At 36.0% G+C, this 17733-nt stretch overlaps 1 protein-coding gene across 3 annotated transcripts in view; it reads right to left on the bottom strand.

Moving 5' to 3' along the window:
- Positions 1–17733, bottom strand: part of LOC5568472 (ATP-dependent 6-phosphofructokinase) — a 55495-nt gene that overhangs the window by 28076 nt on the left and 9686 nt on the right. Inside the window, exons 3-4 of one of the 3 annotated variants that reach the window (XM_001652250.2) lie at positions 15390–15886; positions 14093–14201 (exon numbers count right to left, since the gene is read on the bottom strand). In XM_001652250.2, the coding sequence (XP_001652300.1) occupies positions 14093–14201; positions 15390–15886 (606 nt within the window). Of the gene's footprint in view, positions 1–14092; positions 14202–15093; positions 15203–15389; positions 15887–17733 lie in introns of all 3 variants that reach the window. The other 2 variants (XM_021840315.1, XM_021840314.1) reach the window with 2 other exon arrangements.

The raw sequence follows: 17733 nt of genomic DNA, 5'->3' as shown, positions 1-17733 counted from the left end.
AGTGTTTGATCCTTTGGTCGCGTTGCTTGCTCTTGCGGGGGCGAGTGATGCGGACAGGATCAATCGTGTTGCGCGTCGCTCGCGCGACACGATAGTATATAAGAGCCGCGGATCGCGTGATCGATGTTAGTAGTGTTTGATCCTTTGGTCGCATTGCTTGCTCTTGCGGGGGCGAGTGATGCGGGCAGGATCAATCGTGTTGCGCGTCGCTCGCGCGGCACGATAGTATATAAGAGCCGCGGATCGCGTGATCGATGTTAGTAGTGTTTGATCCTTTGGTCGCGTTGCTTGCTCTTGCGGGGGCGAGTGATGCGGGCAGGATCAATCGTGTTGCGCGTCGCTCGCGCGACACGATAGTATATAAGAGCCGCGGATCGCGTGATCGATGTTAGTAGTGTTTGATCCTTTGGTCGCGTTGCTTGCTCTTGCGGGGGCGAGTGATGCGGGCAGGATCAATCGTGTTGCGCGTCGCTCGCGCGGCACGATAGTATATAAGAGTCGCGGATCGCGTGATCGGTGTTAGTAGTGTTTGATCCTTTGGTCGCGTTGCTTGCTCCTACGGTGTTTGATCTTATGATCGTATCGCTTGCTCATGCGAGGGCGAACGATGAACACTTGTTCGGCATACAATTCATTTATCGAATAATATCGCGAATCCGGTCAGGCGTGAATATATCAAGGATCGCATCATCAACTAAAGATGACTCCCAGATCCTTACCTTATCCCACTAACCCAATATCCTTTCCATGACAACTATGGAGATGCAGAAGATTCTTCGGTCTCTAAAACCAATGGTTGTCTAACTAACATTCCTTCCCTTCCCCGATGACCGTAAGGACGTGGCCGGCGCCGTTATTGACTTCTAAAGTTTGAGCTCTCGATTTGTGCACATTGAAGAATGGTGAGCTAATCCCAAGCCCCATTCACTAAATCCCTGTGCAACTTCGATTGCTCTGGTCAATCATGGAGTAGCAACTACGAATTGTACGGTCATTTATGCTCATGCTCATATATATTTCAGCGAAACATTTCAATCAAGTCTCCATACAAAAACCGAGTGTTCGGAATACGAGTCTGTTCGGAATTTGAGACAAAACGGTACCTACAATGGTTTATTTGAAGGATAGAAAACCGGTATGTTTTTCAACAAGATATAGGTAAATTAAATTTCACCCACACAGCAAAAAATTCTCAAATTTACATGGCACATATTTTTTTTATGATAATCATGTAAAAGGAGTTGTAACTGAACGTTCAACGTTAAATAATGTAAACTGTTCATTGCATTCGAAAATGCTTGCAATCTTGAGTGAAACTGAAACATTTCATTATCTTACACCCAACATTCGCCATTATTGCATGCTATCTTGCATCTTGAAAGTGAAATCGTAAGCAAGAATGCTCGGTTTATATGATACTATGCTGAATATTTTGTTAAAAATAACGCACATGGATAAATCGACGGCTTGTCATGTCATGTGCATTATTTATGATTGAATTTCCAGCATGAAAATTATATAATCCACGCCATTTTGCATGCAACATTCTTCGAGAGAAGACGTTTCGCGTTCAATATTAAGGATTTTGGTAACAATATTGGATATAATAGATATGTTCATAGGTTTCATTATTTAATAATACATGAGAAATGGCTTTGCATGATTGAGGCAAAAATTACGTTACATGTAAATCTAAGATTTTTTTTGGTGTGTATAAATGAACATGTGTTAAAAAAATCATAGTTTTTTAACATTAAAAACATCAGTACCGTCGTGTGGAGTGTCACTGGGCCATATAGGCGACTATGGGCCAAGATTTTTACAGCAAACTAAGACCAGAATAATGAAAACAATATGGCAAGCTTCAAGAATACGTTATAAATGGCCACTGGATCGTCATGGATTAGTTTTTTGACTCCCGTACTAGGCCATGAGGTGCATCGAAAAGAGCGGTCAAAGTTACCCCCAAGGCCCAAGGTCACCCCACATGACGGTATGCAAAACTTCCATGCAAAATACCGTGGTTAATCAAAATCCGTACAGTACCAATATCCAGACACTGTAATCATACTTATTGATTATAGAATACATTTAAAAAGAATAAGTTTGTTTTTTATTCAATAATTAATTTTAACATTGATTATCATTTCACTATGAATAATAATCTAGTTACTATTGCCAAACAATATCAAAAATAATAGCAAATTTAATATATCAGTTAGCCGTCGTCATTTCATCGCTACTTGTGCAGCGAACGTCGTCAAAACACGAACAAATTTTAGTTAACGGTAATGTGATTAAAGTATTCTCAAGTCTTTGCCACACAGTTATGAATGGGTATGATAGTAAATCAATTTTGCAACTCAACAGTCATGGTAAATATATTATTGATGGTGCTTAATGGGACTGTCTGGAATTAGAGGCAAGTGATTATGAATCCGGACATCGTAGCAAAGCCCTATGTTTTACAAGTTTGTGTTTATACGTGGCAAGTAGGGTAAACAGGTTTAATACGCCCCCCTGTAAGGAATAACCGCTCTATCGCAGTAGCAAATGCATTACTTCTATCGTGGTGTTATGTTGTAAGTTGGTCATGATTCGTTTTTTTTTCGAGTCGATTCATATTACTGTGTAATGAAGTAATATCGATAAGTGAGGTAACACTGAATACTATAAACCAGGCCTGCTCAACCTTTATGAATCGCGGACCAAATCTCAGAAACGGTATTTGGTGGCGGGTCAAAAGTGTTAAATGGAATAAAAAACAGTCAACGGAAAAAGCATCTCTTTGAACAAATGAAAAAGGGAACTTTCTGCTCAACGTCACACCGATGGTTTTGTGAGATTTTGGCACAAGATTGCGTCTATAGTCCAGCATTTTTGTAAGAATCTTGCCTTAACTTTACGAGTATAGAGTTCAAGATTTTATAAGAAACCTACTGAAATGTTTGAAGAATTTCTCATTATGCACCTGAAAGTCCTTCTAGGATTCTATACAAATGATGTCATGTGAAATTGAATGGAAATCATGCGCCAAATTCTTCGACAATTTTGCATATGTTTTTATCTGAATCTTGCCTAAGATTTATATTGTGATCCTATTCTGGAATCTACGCAATTGCTATCCAGGATTATATAAATATATTTTTCTCAGAACTCTTTCAAAGTCCTATCTAGGATTATATGAATGCCCAATTATGTCCCAGATCCTGCCAAAGATTATGCTTAAAATTTTGTAAGGATGCTGCCCAAGGCATCCATGAAGTTCATGTGAATGACTCTGTGTCCACGATTTTGTGATCAAATTGGTAGGGGAATTCGGGGTAAAACCGACACCCTAAGCGTATTGATAAAATTTGTGTACTTTCGTTTGTTAAACGAACCTAAAATTGTTGTAGAATCACAAATTGGTTATAAATCTATCAATCCTTGCGATCGCTGGATGATATATTAAGGTTATATAGTGATTTAAATCAAATTGAAATTTAATTATTTTTAGGTGAGCCAATTGAGAGTGCGGGTAAGACCGACACCCTGTTGGGGTAAAACCGACACATCCACTTTGAGTAGAATTTATACGTTGTGAACATCACCATCACATTGCATATTTAAAAGAATGCTTTAAACATGACTTTCGATATTTATGAACCCTTCTTTTAAAGGATTATTAACATATTACGTAAATTATTGAGGAGAGGCCAAAGTTCCACTAAATATATGTGAAAAATGCAAATGTCCCATGCTAAGATTATAAAGTTGGGGTGAATACACATGGATATTTTTAATTTGTGTTCATGGAATGCTTATGAAGATGAAGATGTAGCGAATGATTATGAAAATAAACACTGTTTTATTTGAACAAAACAGAAAAGTGTTATTATTTTCAGATTATAAAAACTGTCGAACTCCATGGGTTGTAAATAAACAATAAGATTAATTTATGTGAAAATATTTCAAATTCTATGTGAAAATAATTCAAATTCTTTTAAATGAGAAAAATTTCTTCAAGCTTTATCAAATAAGTTCAAACGTGATAACATAGAAATATTTTTTTTAAATACTTAATGATAGCTTGTGGCAAGTTATATAGTGTCATATTTCACATGTTAACAAGTTTGCCATCCGTGAACTTCACTGGGATTCGAAAATTAAGACTCAAATAAACTGCAGAGATAGTCTTTGGAATAGAAAGATACTCTGAAGTTAGATTATGAAGCAAAGAAAGGTGTCGATTTTACCCCAAATGAAAGTGTCGATCTTACCCCGAGTAAACATTTATTTTTCAATAGCGTTTTCAGCTGTTGAAAAACCAAAAATTAATTTCTCCTTCATGTTGTATCAACGTAATAATAGTAAATGATGATGTAGACGTAGAACAAATAATGATATTTTAAAAAATTCACATGCGGAATTGTTAAAGAAAAATAACGAAATATTGCAACTGCTGTTGCTTCTATGTTATCCAATATGATTTATTGTTTATTTTGGTAGTTTATTGGTAGCGTTAGTTGTAATGTCATTTGAAACACAACATTTCACAAGTTAAAATATAGCGTAGTGGAAACTACAAGAAAATCTGCTCAAAACATGAAAAATCAAAGGGTGTCGAGCTTACCCACAGTGTCGGTTTTACCCTGATTTCCCCTAATTGTTTGTTCCCGTTTTTATTAGTCACTTAGCTCCATTTTGTTTGGAATACAATAGCAATTTCTTGATGGTTATTTCAACTCCTAGGTCAAATTGGTCATCAAAATTCTTATTTGAATCTAGGCTGGATTGTTTCAAAATCTTGTTCATGAGCCGTTCACAATTTTGAAAAAAAATTGAACCAAAACCTGATCAGATAGATTAAACTGAAAAAACAAGGTAATGTAAATAACTTTTATTAAATATAAAGTTGAGCTCACTAACAAATATATACTGGATTTTAGCTTCACGAATCTCAAAAGTTTTTTTTAAACTAGATTATTATGAAGAACTGTACTGAAAATTATTAAAAAGCGTACGAAATAGCACTTAGAATCCAGCCTTTAAGTATACAATTATTTTAAAAATTTGAAATGTGTATTTAAGTTGATTTTTAAATTAAATAATTCAACTTATTTAGCTTAGCTTAGCTTAGACTGACTACACATATCAATGGTTGCTATTCCGTGATTGACCGTAGTCAGTGAAAATGCACAAATAATCAATTAGAAGTTCGGCTGGGATTGGCCATAATCTTCTTCAGTGTGCATAATTCAGTGCCTCTATTTATACAGGGTCAATAACGGCGCCGGCCACGTCCTTGCAGTCAGGTGGGATTGGGGGAAGGAATGTTAGCGTGTAACCTTTGCTATTTGGAGACCGTGTTTGCCTCTGCATCTCCACAAAGGTTACTGGGAGGGATTTTTGTTAGTGGGGAGGATCGTTGGGTCACAGGATTCACTTTGATAAGCGATTAGACTATGATAAATAATTATTTGTGAGATATAAACATGCTTATATGTAAATATAATATTTTCATTTGATATGAGCAATATCTATGTAGAGAAAAATTATGCCGACACTTGAGGTGACGAACCTTTCAAAGTTTTTTTTAATTACAAAAAAAAAGGTAAAAAGAAAAAGGAGTTTTGAAAAAATAAAATTTAGACAAAAATAATCTATGAATCAGAGTTTTTGTCGACACTCACAGTGACGAACCTTTCAAACTTTGTTAAAAAATCATATTTACGTCCCACCGTTGCTTAGCTTAGCTTAGCTTAGCTTAGACTGACTACACATATCAATGGTTGCTATTCCGTGATTGACCGAAGTCAGTGAAAATGCACAAAGAATCAACTAGAAGTTCGGCTGGGAATGGTAATCTTCTTCAGTGTGCATAATTCAGTGCCTCTATTTATACAGGGTCAATAACGGCGCCGGCTACGTCCTTGTAGTCAGGTGGGATTGGAGGAAGGAATGTTAGTGTGTTTCCTTTGCTATTTGGAGACCGTGTTTGCCTCTGCATCTCCACAAAGGTTACTGGGAGGGATGTTTGTTAATGGAGAGGGTCGTTGGGTCACAGGATTCACTTTGATAAGCGATTAGACCATGATAAATAATTATTTGTGAGGTATAAACATGCTTCTATGTAAATATAATATTTTCATTTGATATGAACAATATCTGTGTAGAGAAAAAATATGCCGACATTTAAGGTGACGAACCTTTCAAAGTTTGTTGAATAAAGTGAACCTTTTGGAAGTCTACACTTGAAGTGTCGAACCATTCGAAGTTTTTTTTAATTACAAAAATAAAGGTAAAAAGAAGAAGGCGTTTTTAATAAAAACAAATTTTGGTAGAAATAATTTGTGAATCAGAGTTTATGTCGACAATCACAGTGAGGAACCATTCATATTTTTTTGAAAAATCATATTTACGTCTCACCGTTTTAACGATTAAAGGTGCAGTCATACATATTTTTTAGATTAGAAACAATAGCATGAAACGAGCTCACCAATTGATCCGTCATCCTTGAGCAGCAACAATCCTCTTTCAGCTTCACTCGTTTGCTCAGCTATATAAAAGCACTCAGAGAAAATAGGCGCGCAACCCGTGAGGGGAAACAACTGACGACTGCTGGGGCTTTCTTGACGCACTCCCCAGGAGCAAGCGTCAATGTCGGAAGATCAAAAAGAACTCTAAATAATTCAACTTATTCTGTGTTAAATTCAAGTTGGTAAAACAATCAATTCGCCATCCGTACGTTGGACAATCTTGATCAAAAATTTAAGCTTTACGTGAATTTTGTAAACAATATAAACCAAAAAGTAGATATTTTTACTTAAATTAGGATCGCCCAAGATGGTTTAGTCGTACATATTTTCATTTTATTTTTATTCAGCAAAAAAACCATTATAACTGCCAAAAGTGTACAACTTCTTTAAATAATATGAATTATGAAAGTTACAAATATATCAGCGAAATTGAAAATTAAATCAAAATCAATTTTTTTAACAGGTTTCTGATTTTTAAAATGTAAAATATTTACTCTGTGCAGTAACCATCTTTGTAGATTTGTATTTGTTTCAAAAATATTAGATTAAAATATGTTTGAATGATTAAAAATCATACCAGTGTTTTTAAACATAAGTTTAAAAATAATTGTGATAAAATTACATTATTTTTAAATTCTTTATATGGTTTAAACTTGTGTATCAAATCAATTGTATGAAGACAGAACACAATTTGTCTCAATATCTATAATTTGCGATGGTTCATGGACAAGAAAAATACGTGTTATTATGGTTTCAAGAAAATAGGAATGAGTTCGAAAATAGTAACTACAAATATTTCGAGTAAAACATTTCAGTTGATTTTTTTTTCTATTTTGAATTTCCAAAATAATAAAATCAATATATTGGAACACATGAAGTAAAACAGAGAAGAGGGTTGGTTTTGAACGATAACTGGTCATAGAAAGAATCATGCGATCACGTGATCAAGATAAATTAAAATTTAATATTTCTTTCCACTAGAATTTAAAATTCTTTCCCAACTTTTGTCTAATTTTGATCATTAAACCTAAACCAGTGAGCCTTCCACCCACTAATATTGATTTGGAATATCATTCAAAATACACGGTTCTGGTTTTCCGTAAGAAGCACGTAATAGCTGTAAACCCGCTGAAACACAATAATTTCACACATGAAATATGAAAATTTATAATTTTTCTAACCAAACTTTATTCATGTTTTTTGGAAACCATTTAGCATTTACTAGTACTATGAACCAAAATTCATTTCAAAAATTTTCGGCTGTGGAAGGGGTTTAACCATAAACCACTTCTCCCCCCGATGAGTACGCCATTGTGTAAACTAGTTTTGATACAATTCATGGCAATCTTCAATAAATAATTAACCATGAAATACATGCCCGGATTTTGATCCAAAAGTTTCTGGATATAAAAACTATATTTGCTTAAGGTGTCCGGATTTAAAGGCAAGATATACTATGTTTATTTAGAGAAATTCGTGCCTAAAATTTTATCGTTATTTTGAACATGATAAGCCGGTTTTATGAAATAAGATGTTGAATAATAGAACTTTTATTGAATATGTATGAAACATATTCAAAATAGAGTTTGAACTTCTGAGCCTCCTTAAGTGTCCGGGTATTGATGCATCACGGTATACAGTTAATGATTTCCTCCGTATAATTTGCACCCTGAGAGATCATCAAAAAAGGGTATATCGATATTTTGCGACACTACAAAAACTCATTTTATATAGTTTACGAAAATCGAACTTTTTTCGCAAATCTCAACGAGACAACCTTCAAACGTCATTTCTCAGAGTTCATCGCATACAAAAGATTGATTGTAATCACCGACTTTCCTGACAAAGTGAAATAACTAAGACTTTAACGGGTCGTTTTCTTTGGTTTGTAGAGCATGTGACACATCTTACACAATAATCAGTGGGTTATCACAACTGTCTTGTTTAGCTACCGAAATTGCTTAGGAACGACAACTATTGAAATCTGTATTATGAGACATTTCAGTTTTCCTACTAAAACTAGACATTCGACGACTCAGCTTTCCTGGATTTTTAAGCAAGTGATACATTCCACTTAATAATCATTGAATTACCAGCAATTGTGGGATATTTTAATTTATGTATCAAAACAAATCGAAGCTCAATCTGCCTGTTTCCTAAGTACCGTAAAATGGGGTGAAGTTGATCACTTTTGAGCGATTCTATTCTATAATTCCTTGTAGGATGCATGTATTATCATCCAAATATTTTTAAAACCAGTACTGGTTGGATGTATATCGAATTATAAAAACGAAATTTTTAAGAATTGTTATCATAATAACAAAAACAATTTTTAGAAATCAAAAAGTGGAATTTTTGATTCCGGGGTGAAGTTGATCAATTTTTGTGACATGTTTCCTAAAATAATGAGACATGCTAATTACTAAATTTGGGATCACTGATCCCGAATCAAGTCTCAAAAATCCTACAACTTGTTGATAAATCGGTCAATTTTAGGATTGAATGTTGTGAAATCCAGAATACACCAAATAAAACGCCTAAAGTTATGCAATTTTCTTTGAAATTGGCAACTCGCTCACAAAAAGAACATTTTTATCTCTGAAAATGATTTTTTATACTCAATGCAATTATAAAACTGGGTTCACCGAACATATATGGAATGTAGAAAACAGTTTATTTAAATGTTGTCTTTATATATCCTAGTCGAATGTTTAGGGTAGAACCCTTTAACAGTTCATCGAACATGTCCTTAAAAATCTGTTTTTTTCCATGGTATAACTATATTGAACGACGAACCGAATTTAGAAACATCAAGAGCAGCTATCAGTTAATACAATATGACATAACTTGTGATAATTGAAAACGGTTAATAGCTCTCTTGGCAGTTCATGCATGTGGGTACGGGAATGATCAACTTCTCCCCAGTGATCAACTACACCCCGAATTTCGGTACCGTAATCCGGGGGCAAATTGATCACTTTTTCGCAACTTTTTGTCATGTTTTTCTTTGGAATTCAAATATTGTCAAATTTATTTCGGTAGAACCAGTACTTCATTGATCTCTATCAGATTATGTAATCGTTTTTTGATGAAATAAATTTTAACATTTCATAAAATTAGTTTTAATATCAATAATTGAAAATGACACATTGGGGCGAAATTGATCACTATATAATTAAGCATATTTTAGATTCCCTATCTACTAAATTTGAGTCTCCTGAATCTGAAAATGATGTCAATTTACAACTTGTGTATCTCATCATTTTATTGCAAAATTAAACTTTGTAAATCTGCAAAATACACCTAAATGTATGCAATTTCCCTTGAAATAAGCACGTTCTTGAACAATAAACGCTTTTATAAGCAAAAAACTGTTCTTGTAATGCTGTACGGTTTCAAAAATGAGTTCAGCAGTTCATACTAAAGCTTACACAACATTTTTAGCACTCAAAGTTCGTATGCAGGCTTAGCACTAGCGGATTGTTTAGTACCGACATTTTCAACAGTATTGCTGACACCTTAAAAAAATGTGAATATTTCTATACAAAACTGACCTTAATAAAAATGAAATAGTTTAAAATTATTATTAGACATCTATAAACCAGAAAATATGGAATGTTTGTTATGCCAACGAAGTATTAAGCATCCTTGAAAGTAAATGCTATTTGGTACCGACCTGATCAAATTCACCCCAGTGATCAATTTGCCCCCGGATTACGGTATGTGACACAACTGATGTAATGTGGGACATATTGATCGGGGTTCTGCTAAACCGCACCAAGTGCCAAAATCTTTATTCCGAGATATTTTACTTTAAAGTCTTTTCCTGTACTAGTTTATCGCGGATGGTAATTTTAATTTTTTATCGCTCACATGCGATTAACAGTGTTCAATAAGTACACCGTGATTAAATATACTAGTAAATCATCAAAAATTAACGATGTGATTGGATTTCATTAAACAATATGAAGCACTCAGTTCACTCTGGCTGAACAAAAATTGAAAAATATGGTTCTTGGTTCGGTATGGTTGGATGTGTTTCACAGTTTTCAACAACACAAGTAAAATTGGAGACAATTGATGTTTATCATCACCGTGCATGTTGGAATCCATGTCAAAAGTGTTTATGGGAAGGATTCGTATGTATTAAATCAAGGTTCTCACGTGTTCATACATAGATCCTAATGATCGAAGAAAACCATGAATTCGCTCTGCCAAAGCGCACCAAGTTGCTCCTTTGCTGATCAAGTTCACAGTTCAATGCGTGAAGTGTTCACCAGGAATCACCATCTTTTCAGATGTACATTGACCTCATGATGTTTTTCTGCAAAAAATAATCACAGAATCTAAAAGTTGTTTGATTTGCATCACCATAGAATAGAACATCAGAAAAAAAAGTTTCATCGTGATTCGAACTCTTGCCTTCTGAGTGGTAATCTAGTGTGCTACCACTAGGTCATCTTCACTTCTTGATGGACTGGTGATAAACTTGAATCAAGTAATGTGCAGTTTGTCTGACGCTGTTTGATGGCTATAATGCCATTTTCTGAACAACTAAAGCGCACCAAGTCCACCTGAGTTCTTCACACAGCATCAGATTAAATTAATTCGTTTTTCCATTACGGCTTCTGTGTGGTTTGATAAACATATTATATAACAAGCTAGTGCAAGTATGTGTTGCATGTAAATGCCTTTATTTCATGTCTAAATGTGATTTTCATATAAACAGTACTTAGTGCGGTGTGGCTGGATAAAATTTGAAAGAAAATAGATCAACGCCACCGGAGCTATATTTAATTGCATTTAATCAGTTGCTGCCCAATTTCACTGGCCTCTGTTCCTATGAGTTGCTTGGAATGGATAAATTGTAAGAATATAGAAAGAAGTTGAAAAAATATAGCTTTATACCTGAAAAATAAATTCTCTCTGATGACGTGCGTTGGTTTATGGTTTACTCTGGCTGAACAAAATTACAGTTTGACATGTCCATCCAAAGAAAATTTTTGATCTAAGATTACAAGGTACTATTTAAATTACTTGATATTTTTATGGTAGAAAGGTAATGATTATTTGAGTCCTCTGGTGTAAAAAAGTCGATTACGGAAAAAATGGAACTTGGTGCGGTTTAGCAGAACCCCGACCATATAGTGTTTTGTATCAAAACTAGGCATTCGACGACCCAATTTGCCGAGTTTTACAGTGTACGAACAATTTCAAATAATATTGAGTGTCTTTTAAGTTCTTCATAGACTTATCCAAGCGTTCTTTTAAAAACAAAGTTTTCAACATCAATTAATTCGGTGTCCGGCCATTTGGCCGAACGCCGTTTGACCGAATGCCGTTTGGCCGAACGCCATTTGGCCGAATGTCATTTGGCCGAACGGGTCATTTGGCCGAATGCCGTTCGGCCGAATAACGAACAAAAATATCTCTTTTTTTTCAACACTGATGTGTACACGCAAAAAAATTGTGCGGTAAAAACTACCATTTTAGGGGGTTAACTTAAGCGCTCGCACCGGCAATTTTCAGCAGACCAGATATGCGCTTGATTTTACCATGTCTGTAGTCGGAATCAGATTGTTGTAAATTATTTCTGTCAAATGTACCAGTAATGCGGTGAGGTGTACCGTAAACATAGTAAATTGGTCTGAATTTCCATGGTAGTTTCAAGAATGGGCGTAGTCAGCTAAAATAGTTATTTTTACCATAGAATTTTGTTCCGTGTAGCATTATCATAAGTGTGGCCCAATAATTGAGCAACTAATTAATTTGTTGATCTTAACGATGAGGCGGGATAGCATAATCAATACGATCCGTTCATTCCGGATGAAGTTGTGAGCTCGCGTCAAGACTCTAAGCTTTTCTTTCGATTTGTACTGGTTTCATTATTATTGGAAATAATTTAGCTTATATTTTCAAAGGGAATTTTACCTTCTTTAAATCATCGGCAGTTCTTTGTAGTTATACTGATATAACAATTATTTGCGTTACACTTGCTTAAAATTTATAAAAGATTTTTCCTTCTTTTGATCATATGCTGCTCTTTCATATTTGAATATTTTTCATAGTTATTGGAATTCAGTCTGAGTAAAGAGTTTTATTGAAAACATATAATTTTTAACACAAGGGATGATGTGATGTCATTCTCGACCAAGATTAATATTACAAAGTGTTAACTGAACTCTGCACCGTTGATTGCGTATATCAGTAAACCGGACGAGTTGGAAAATACTAACATCAAATAAGCTCAATGTTTCACAGTTGTGGAGAAGAAACCAAACTTGTGGTTGCTAAAAATTAATTAATTTACTAAGTACGATCAGAATGATTGAAGCAAACTGATGCTACAGAAGGACGAATAAGTCGTATATCGTTTTAGTAACCGTCAAAAGCTGACTGACTACAAATGCAATGCGAAAACCTATGCTGGCAGCTATTTCCGCTAGCAAAAAAGTGAAAAATTGCTTATATCTAGGATGTTTCTTTAAACAGTTCTTTGAAATTCAGCTTTGAAATTAATTACAAAATGAATGGTAATTGTAGTTCACTATTTTTTTCAAATTCGGCCAAACGGCATTCGGCCAAATGGCATTCGGCCAAATGATCCTTTCGGCCAAATGGCGTTCGGCCAAACGGCATTCGGCCAAACGGCGTTTGGCCAAATGACCCGGAACCAAATCCTAATCGAAAAGCTTTTAGTATGGGTGTAATTGTCACATTTGCAAAATATTGATTCATTTTCTTTACACTATAATTAATATTAACTAAACGCTATACTTTTCGATTAAATTAGCATATACGATTGTAATTGTAGACGTAATCCAGTCGTCATTTCGGTGCACTAGTGTTGTGCTTTCCATCAGTCGCCCGTTCTCGGCAGTGATAAGCCGTACAGGTATATCACGTGAAGCAAGTTGCATTTGTTGTGCCCTTGTGCAATATAATAACTAAAATAAACAAACTACAGCCACGAGACGTTATACCGAGAAAAGCTCCACCAGCAGCGATCTAACACAAAACAAACAATTTATATGTTCTTTTCACTCTCGATGACGAGGACAACCAAGACGACGACAAAGCCACTATAGGTAAAGTCTTCTAATCGCTAACATCAAAGATTACGAATTTAAAATCAAGCTTCTGACGGTAAACGGAAATCTAACACTCTATTATAGGTGACTCTATGTAAAGTGATGACGAGTGAAAGCCTCTAGGTCTAAGGTCTAGGAAAGGTGGTGGCAATGGATGATTGTAGCGAAAAGACGCGAGAAGGGAGTGTGAAAAGATAAGCGGCATTGCACGCGTTTGCAAACAAAACGGCATAGAATGTAATGTCGTCGTTTGATAACCCACGACGACTTTTATATACGTGAATAGGTGGACTGAAATGGATGTGAGTCAAATTTGGAAAATCAAACGGAACGGAATGCAAAATTCTGATAAAGTTGATGGTTAATGGTTTCAATTTGGCTTCGGAACTGATCTCAAGCGAGCGGCGCAAATCGGACATAATGGTAGTATGATGTTTTTTTTTTGTTTGAATTAGGAGCTTGCTAGAGGAAGATTCTTGCCTGGTTCAATTGGCGGCACATTCTTTCGGGCCAATCGGGTTTTGGTGGATCTTCGGGAATGAAAATGTAATCAGCCTCAATGCACAGGCCGGCGACTACTGCGAGATAACTGCGAGAAAAGTGGGAATGGAATGGTTGTTTGATTTGATTTTAGTGTGCTGAATTTGTCATTCGAATTTAGTTTTTGTCGATTCCTAATCTAGATTTGGTTGTTTCGCTGCTTTTGGCACCGTACAAGTGGGGTTGCATCGCAACGTCCTTAGAACATAACTTAAGAAAGGGGTACGGGTGAACACAACAGATTAAGAAAAGGTGGATTGGGTAGAAGTAGGGTGGTGCTTATTTCTCCAAATCTTTCGTAGTCTATGTTTACAAATTGGAAAATGATCATTGGTTTAAAATTAACGTCCTGCAAAAGATGAGAATTTATTTTTAGATTTGACGCCTCTGTAAGTATAGTTTTACTTATTATAGTTAACTCTTTATACTTTAGGTATGCTTTTCAACAAATGAATACCGAATTTAGTACTATAGTATTTCGACCTCAACTGTAAGGCCGTCATCAGTGACGACACTGAAGACGGCCTGAAAAAATTATGAAGAGTTCACTAAAATACACAAACCAGCACTTACGCCCTTTATGCCACATCTGAACCTTTGACAAAAAATCTTTTTTTTTACAGAATGTCATTTTGGAACCAATGACCACTTTTCACATTGTAAATTTTGGCTATGATATGTTTTGGAAAATATGACCAACCCTAGAAAGGGTTGTTCTAACGTTCTGAAATCCGATTGGTTTTTGGCGCGAGTGAATGGTACAAACATCGAAAATTCTTTTACAAAAGTTTTAAAAACAGGAAATGCGGTAGATTGGTGAATGTCGGGAAACATTGGTGATCGGCAAGGGTGTACACAATCAGTAAGAAATATATTCAACAGAGTAATACAAGAGTCAGGTCACATTCTTCGTTACCCAACACAGAGGAGAGAGTTCTTGCCTGTTCTAGTTTGGTGCAAAGCTTCGCCTCCCAGTCGACTGGAGGAGGCGATTCTGGAATGAAAACATAATCTGCCTCGGAAATCACACCAGCAACAACTGCCAGATATCTACGCACCGTGGGAAAGAAAGAGTTTAGACCGTTAATATACCATCGAAAGCAGTGCCGGAGCAGTCCTCGAATCCCTGTCAAATTTGGATGGCGTTGTTTGAATCGGCTATCGATTTCCAACTCTTTTTCCTGTTTATCAATTGTTCTAACCAAAAACCATCTTCGTCAGAGACCGCAAAACTTACCCACAGTGTCTGCCCATGACCTCCATAATGAAGGTTCTCTGGTGAGAGTAGGCAGTACTAACGATGGCATCAATAGCTTCGATGATCCTGTGCAGAGCCGAATCCGTACCGATGGTCATATCCGTACCGCAGAAGTCGTTATCGATCGAACCGACCATGCCGGCAATGTGCAAGCTCTTGTTCTTGGTGCGCTGGTCCTGAGTGATCTTACCCGTTGACAGCAGTTCGTCCAGTAAACTGGACCATTCCTGTCGGAACAGGTTGGCGCCAGTCAGCGAACCGTCACCACCGATCACCACCAGGTTGGTGATTCCACGGGTGACCAGGTTGAGGGCGGCCTTCAAACGACCGGCTCGTTCCTTGAAGTCCATGCAGCGGGCAGAACCGATGACGGTACCACCGCGATGGATAATACTGGATACCGAGGCCCAGTTGGCTTCCACGATGTTGTCACCGCCATCGACCATGCCCTGGTAACCCTCGCGGATGAAGTAGACCTGGAGGCGCAATGAGAAAACAAAGATGAATTAGTCATTCCTCGAAGTCGATGATAAATGAATGATAATTGGCGATGGATGTTATCAGAACGAATCCGGTTCAAGTTTCAGCTGCTGCGTTGGGAGTGGTCAGATCTTGGCACAAATCATTCAATCAAGAGATAAATTGATTCAGAAGTGCAATCTTCGATCACTTGGCGCAGAGTCAAGACTGTGACACTTTCGGTTCATCAATCAATTTGGGTAGTGGTTGGCATTCAGTTCACTGATTGTGTTGGGCATAATGATGTTTTTGTTGAATTGAACTCTGTACTGGCTGCCATTCGATGATACGTTGTTCGAAAGTTATTCATCATTTTGGTTTCCCATGGGGTTATTCAATTTCAGATCTGTTCTGAAAGAAATGAAAATGCTTAAGTTGCCTATACAAAAACAAGGCATTCTCTTGAAGGTTTTTTTATGATCCTTAAACAAAAGAACATCTCAGGAAAATTCCTTGTTGATTCGAGGAACCCCTCGTGTGATTCTTGAACGATTTCTTGGAAACATTGTAGAAGGAATCACTGAAAAGACTCCTAAAGAAATCTCTCGGAGGAATACTCAAAAAAATTCTAGAGAAATACCGCATTTGAGCTTCGGGTGACCCTGATAACAAATATGAAACAAATAGAAAGATATTAATTGACCAAGTCATACTAAGACATTCATGCAAACAAAAATCATAAACAAGAATGTAAACAAAATCTACTCAAGTGACTTTTCTTTCTAATGGTAATATTGCCTTGACAATTTAGAATTCTTTGTGTACAAAGGAAAAGTATTTCAAACTGTTTTTTTGTATAATTTTTTTTTTGATCACCCTTTGCCTCCTATCAAAACCCAGGTGTACTTAGAGGAGTTCTTTAACCCGTATAGGCCAGAAGAACTCGGAAATGTTCCTGTGGCCGGAGATATTCCGGTGGATCACTGGGTCAAGTCGGGTGAAAAAAGGCTATTTTTTGGGACATGCCAAGTTACCTTTATTTATTTTCAATGACAATCATTTAAATTTGCATAAATCATTAAGATCTGATATTCATCATTATAAATAAAGAGTTTTGCACCGTTTAAAATATACCGGATGTGGCCATTCGGACGTAATGCTCGGAAGAATCGGCTGTAGATTTGTTGGATACTAAACCGTTTCAACTCTCGAAAAGTAGAAATCATACATAACTGTGCACGATTATGCGTTTCCATAAGCTTGGCACAGATGTTCAGATACAAATTGGCCACTTTGTCATAAGTTTGAGGCGTCCAGGGACCGAATCCTACAAATAACCATCGAAAATGGTTATTTATAGGATTAACCAAATGCAAAACTCATAGTTATCCAATTCAATCGTTTCTCGAAAGGTTTACACCAGTGCTTCCCAAACTTTTTCAACTTTCGCTCCCTTGAGGCCAATATTTATCTGGAATCGCCCCCCTGATATGCGATTCAAATATTTTAATTAGGTGCTGTACGCCAAAAAATGCCCTCCATAATGCAATAACTTTTATGTACATTTGAAAATATTTTTTTTATATCGATAACGTATTGCTATGCATGATTTATTGGACTGTAATTTATAATATCAATTTTAATAATATCTTGCATGCATTACAGGCAAATAAAAGTTTGATAAAAGTTCGCTCCAATTTCAACTTATGTAATGTATGCATTGAAGCCTTATGACTGAACCAAATTCAATATTTTCCGAGTAAACGTCCGTGAATTGTGATTTCATACTGATGTATCTGCCGTTTCTAAAATTACTGCAATAATTTTCAGAAATTGTGAATAATAAATGTTCGATGTTTCTGGG

The sequence above is a fragment of the Aedes aegypti genome, chromosome 2 (genome assembly GCF_002204515.2).
Source record: "Aedes aegypti strain LVP_AGWG chromosome 2, AaegL5.0 Primary Assembly, whole genome shotgun sequence".
NCBI lineage: Eukaryota > Metazoa > Arthropoda > Insecta > Diptera > Culicidae > Aedes > Aedes aegypti.
Note: the sequence above shows the minus strand (reverse complement) of the source record. Positions and strands in the feature narration are given on the sequence as shown.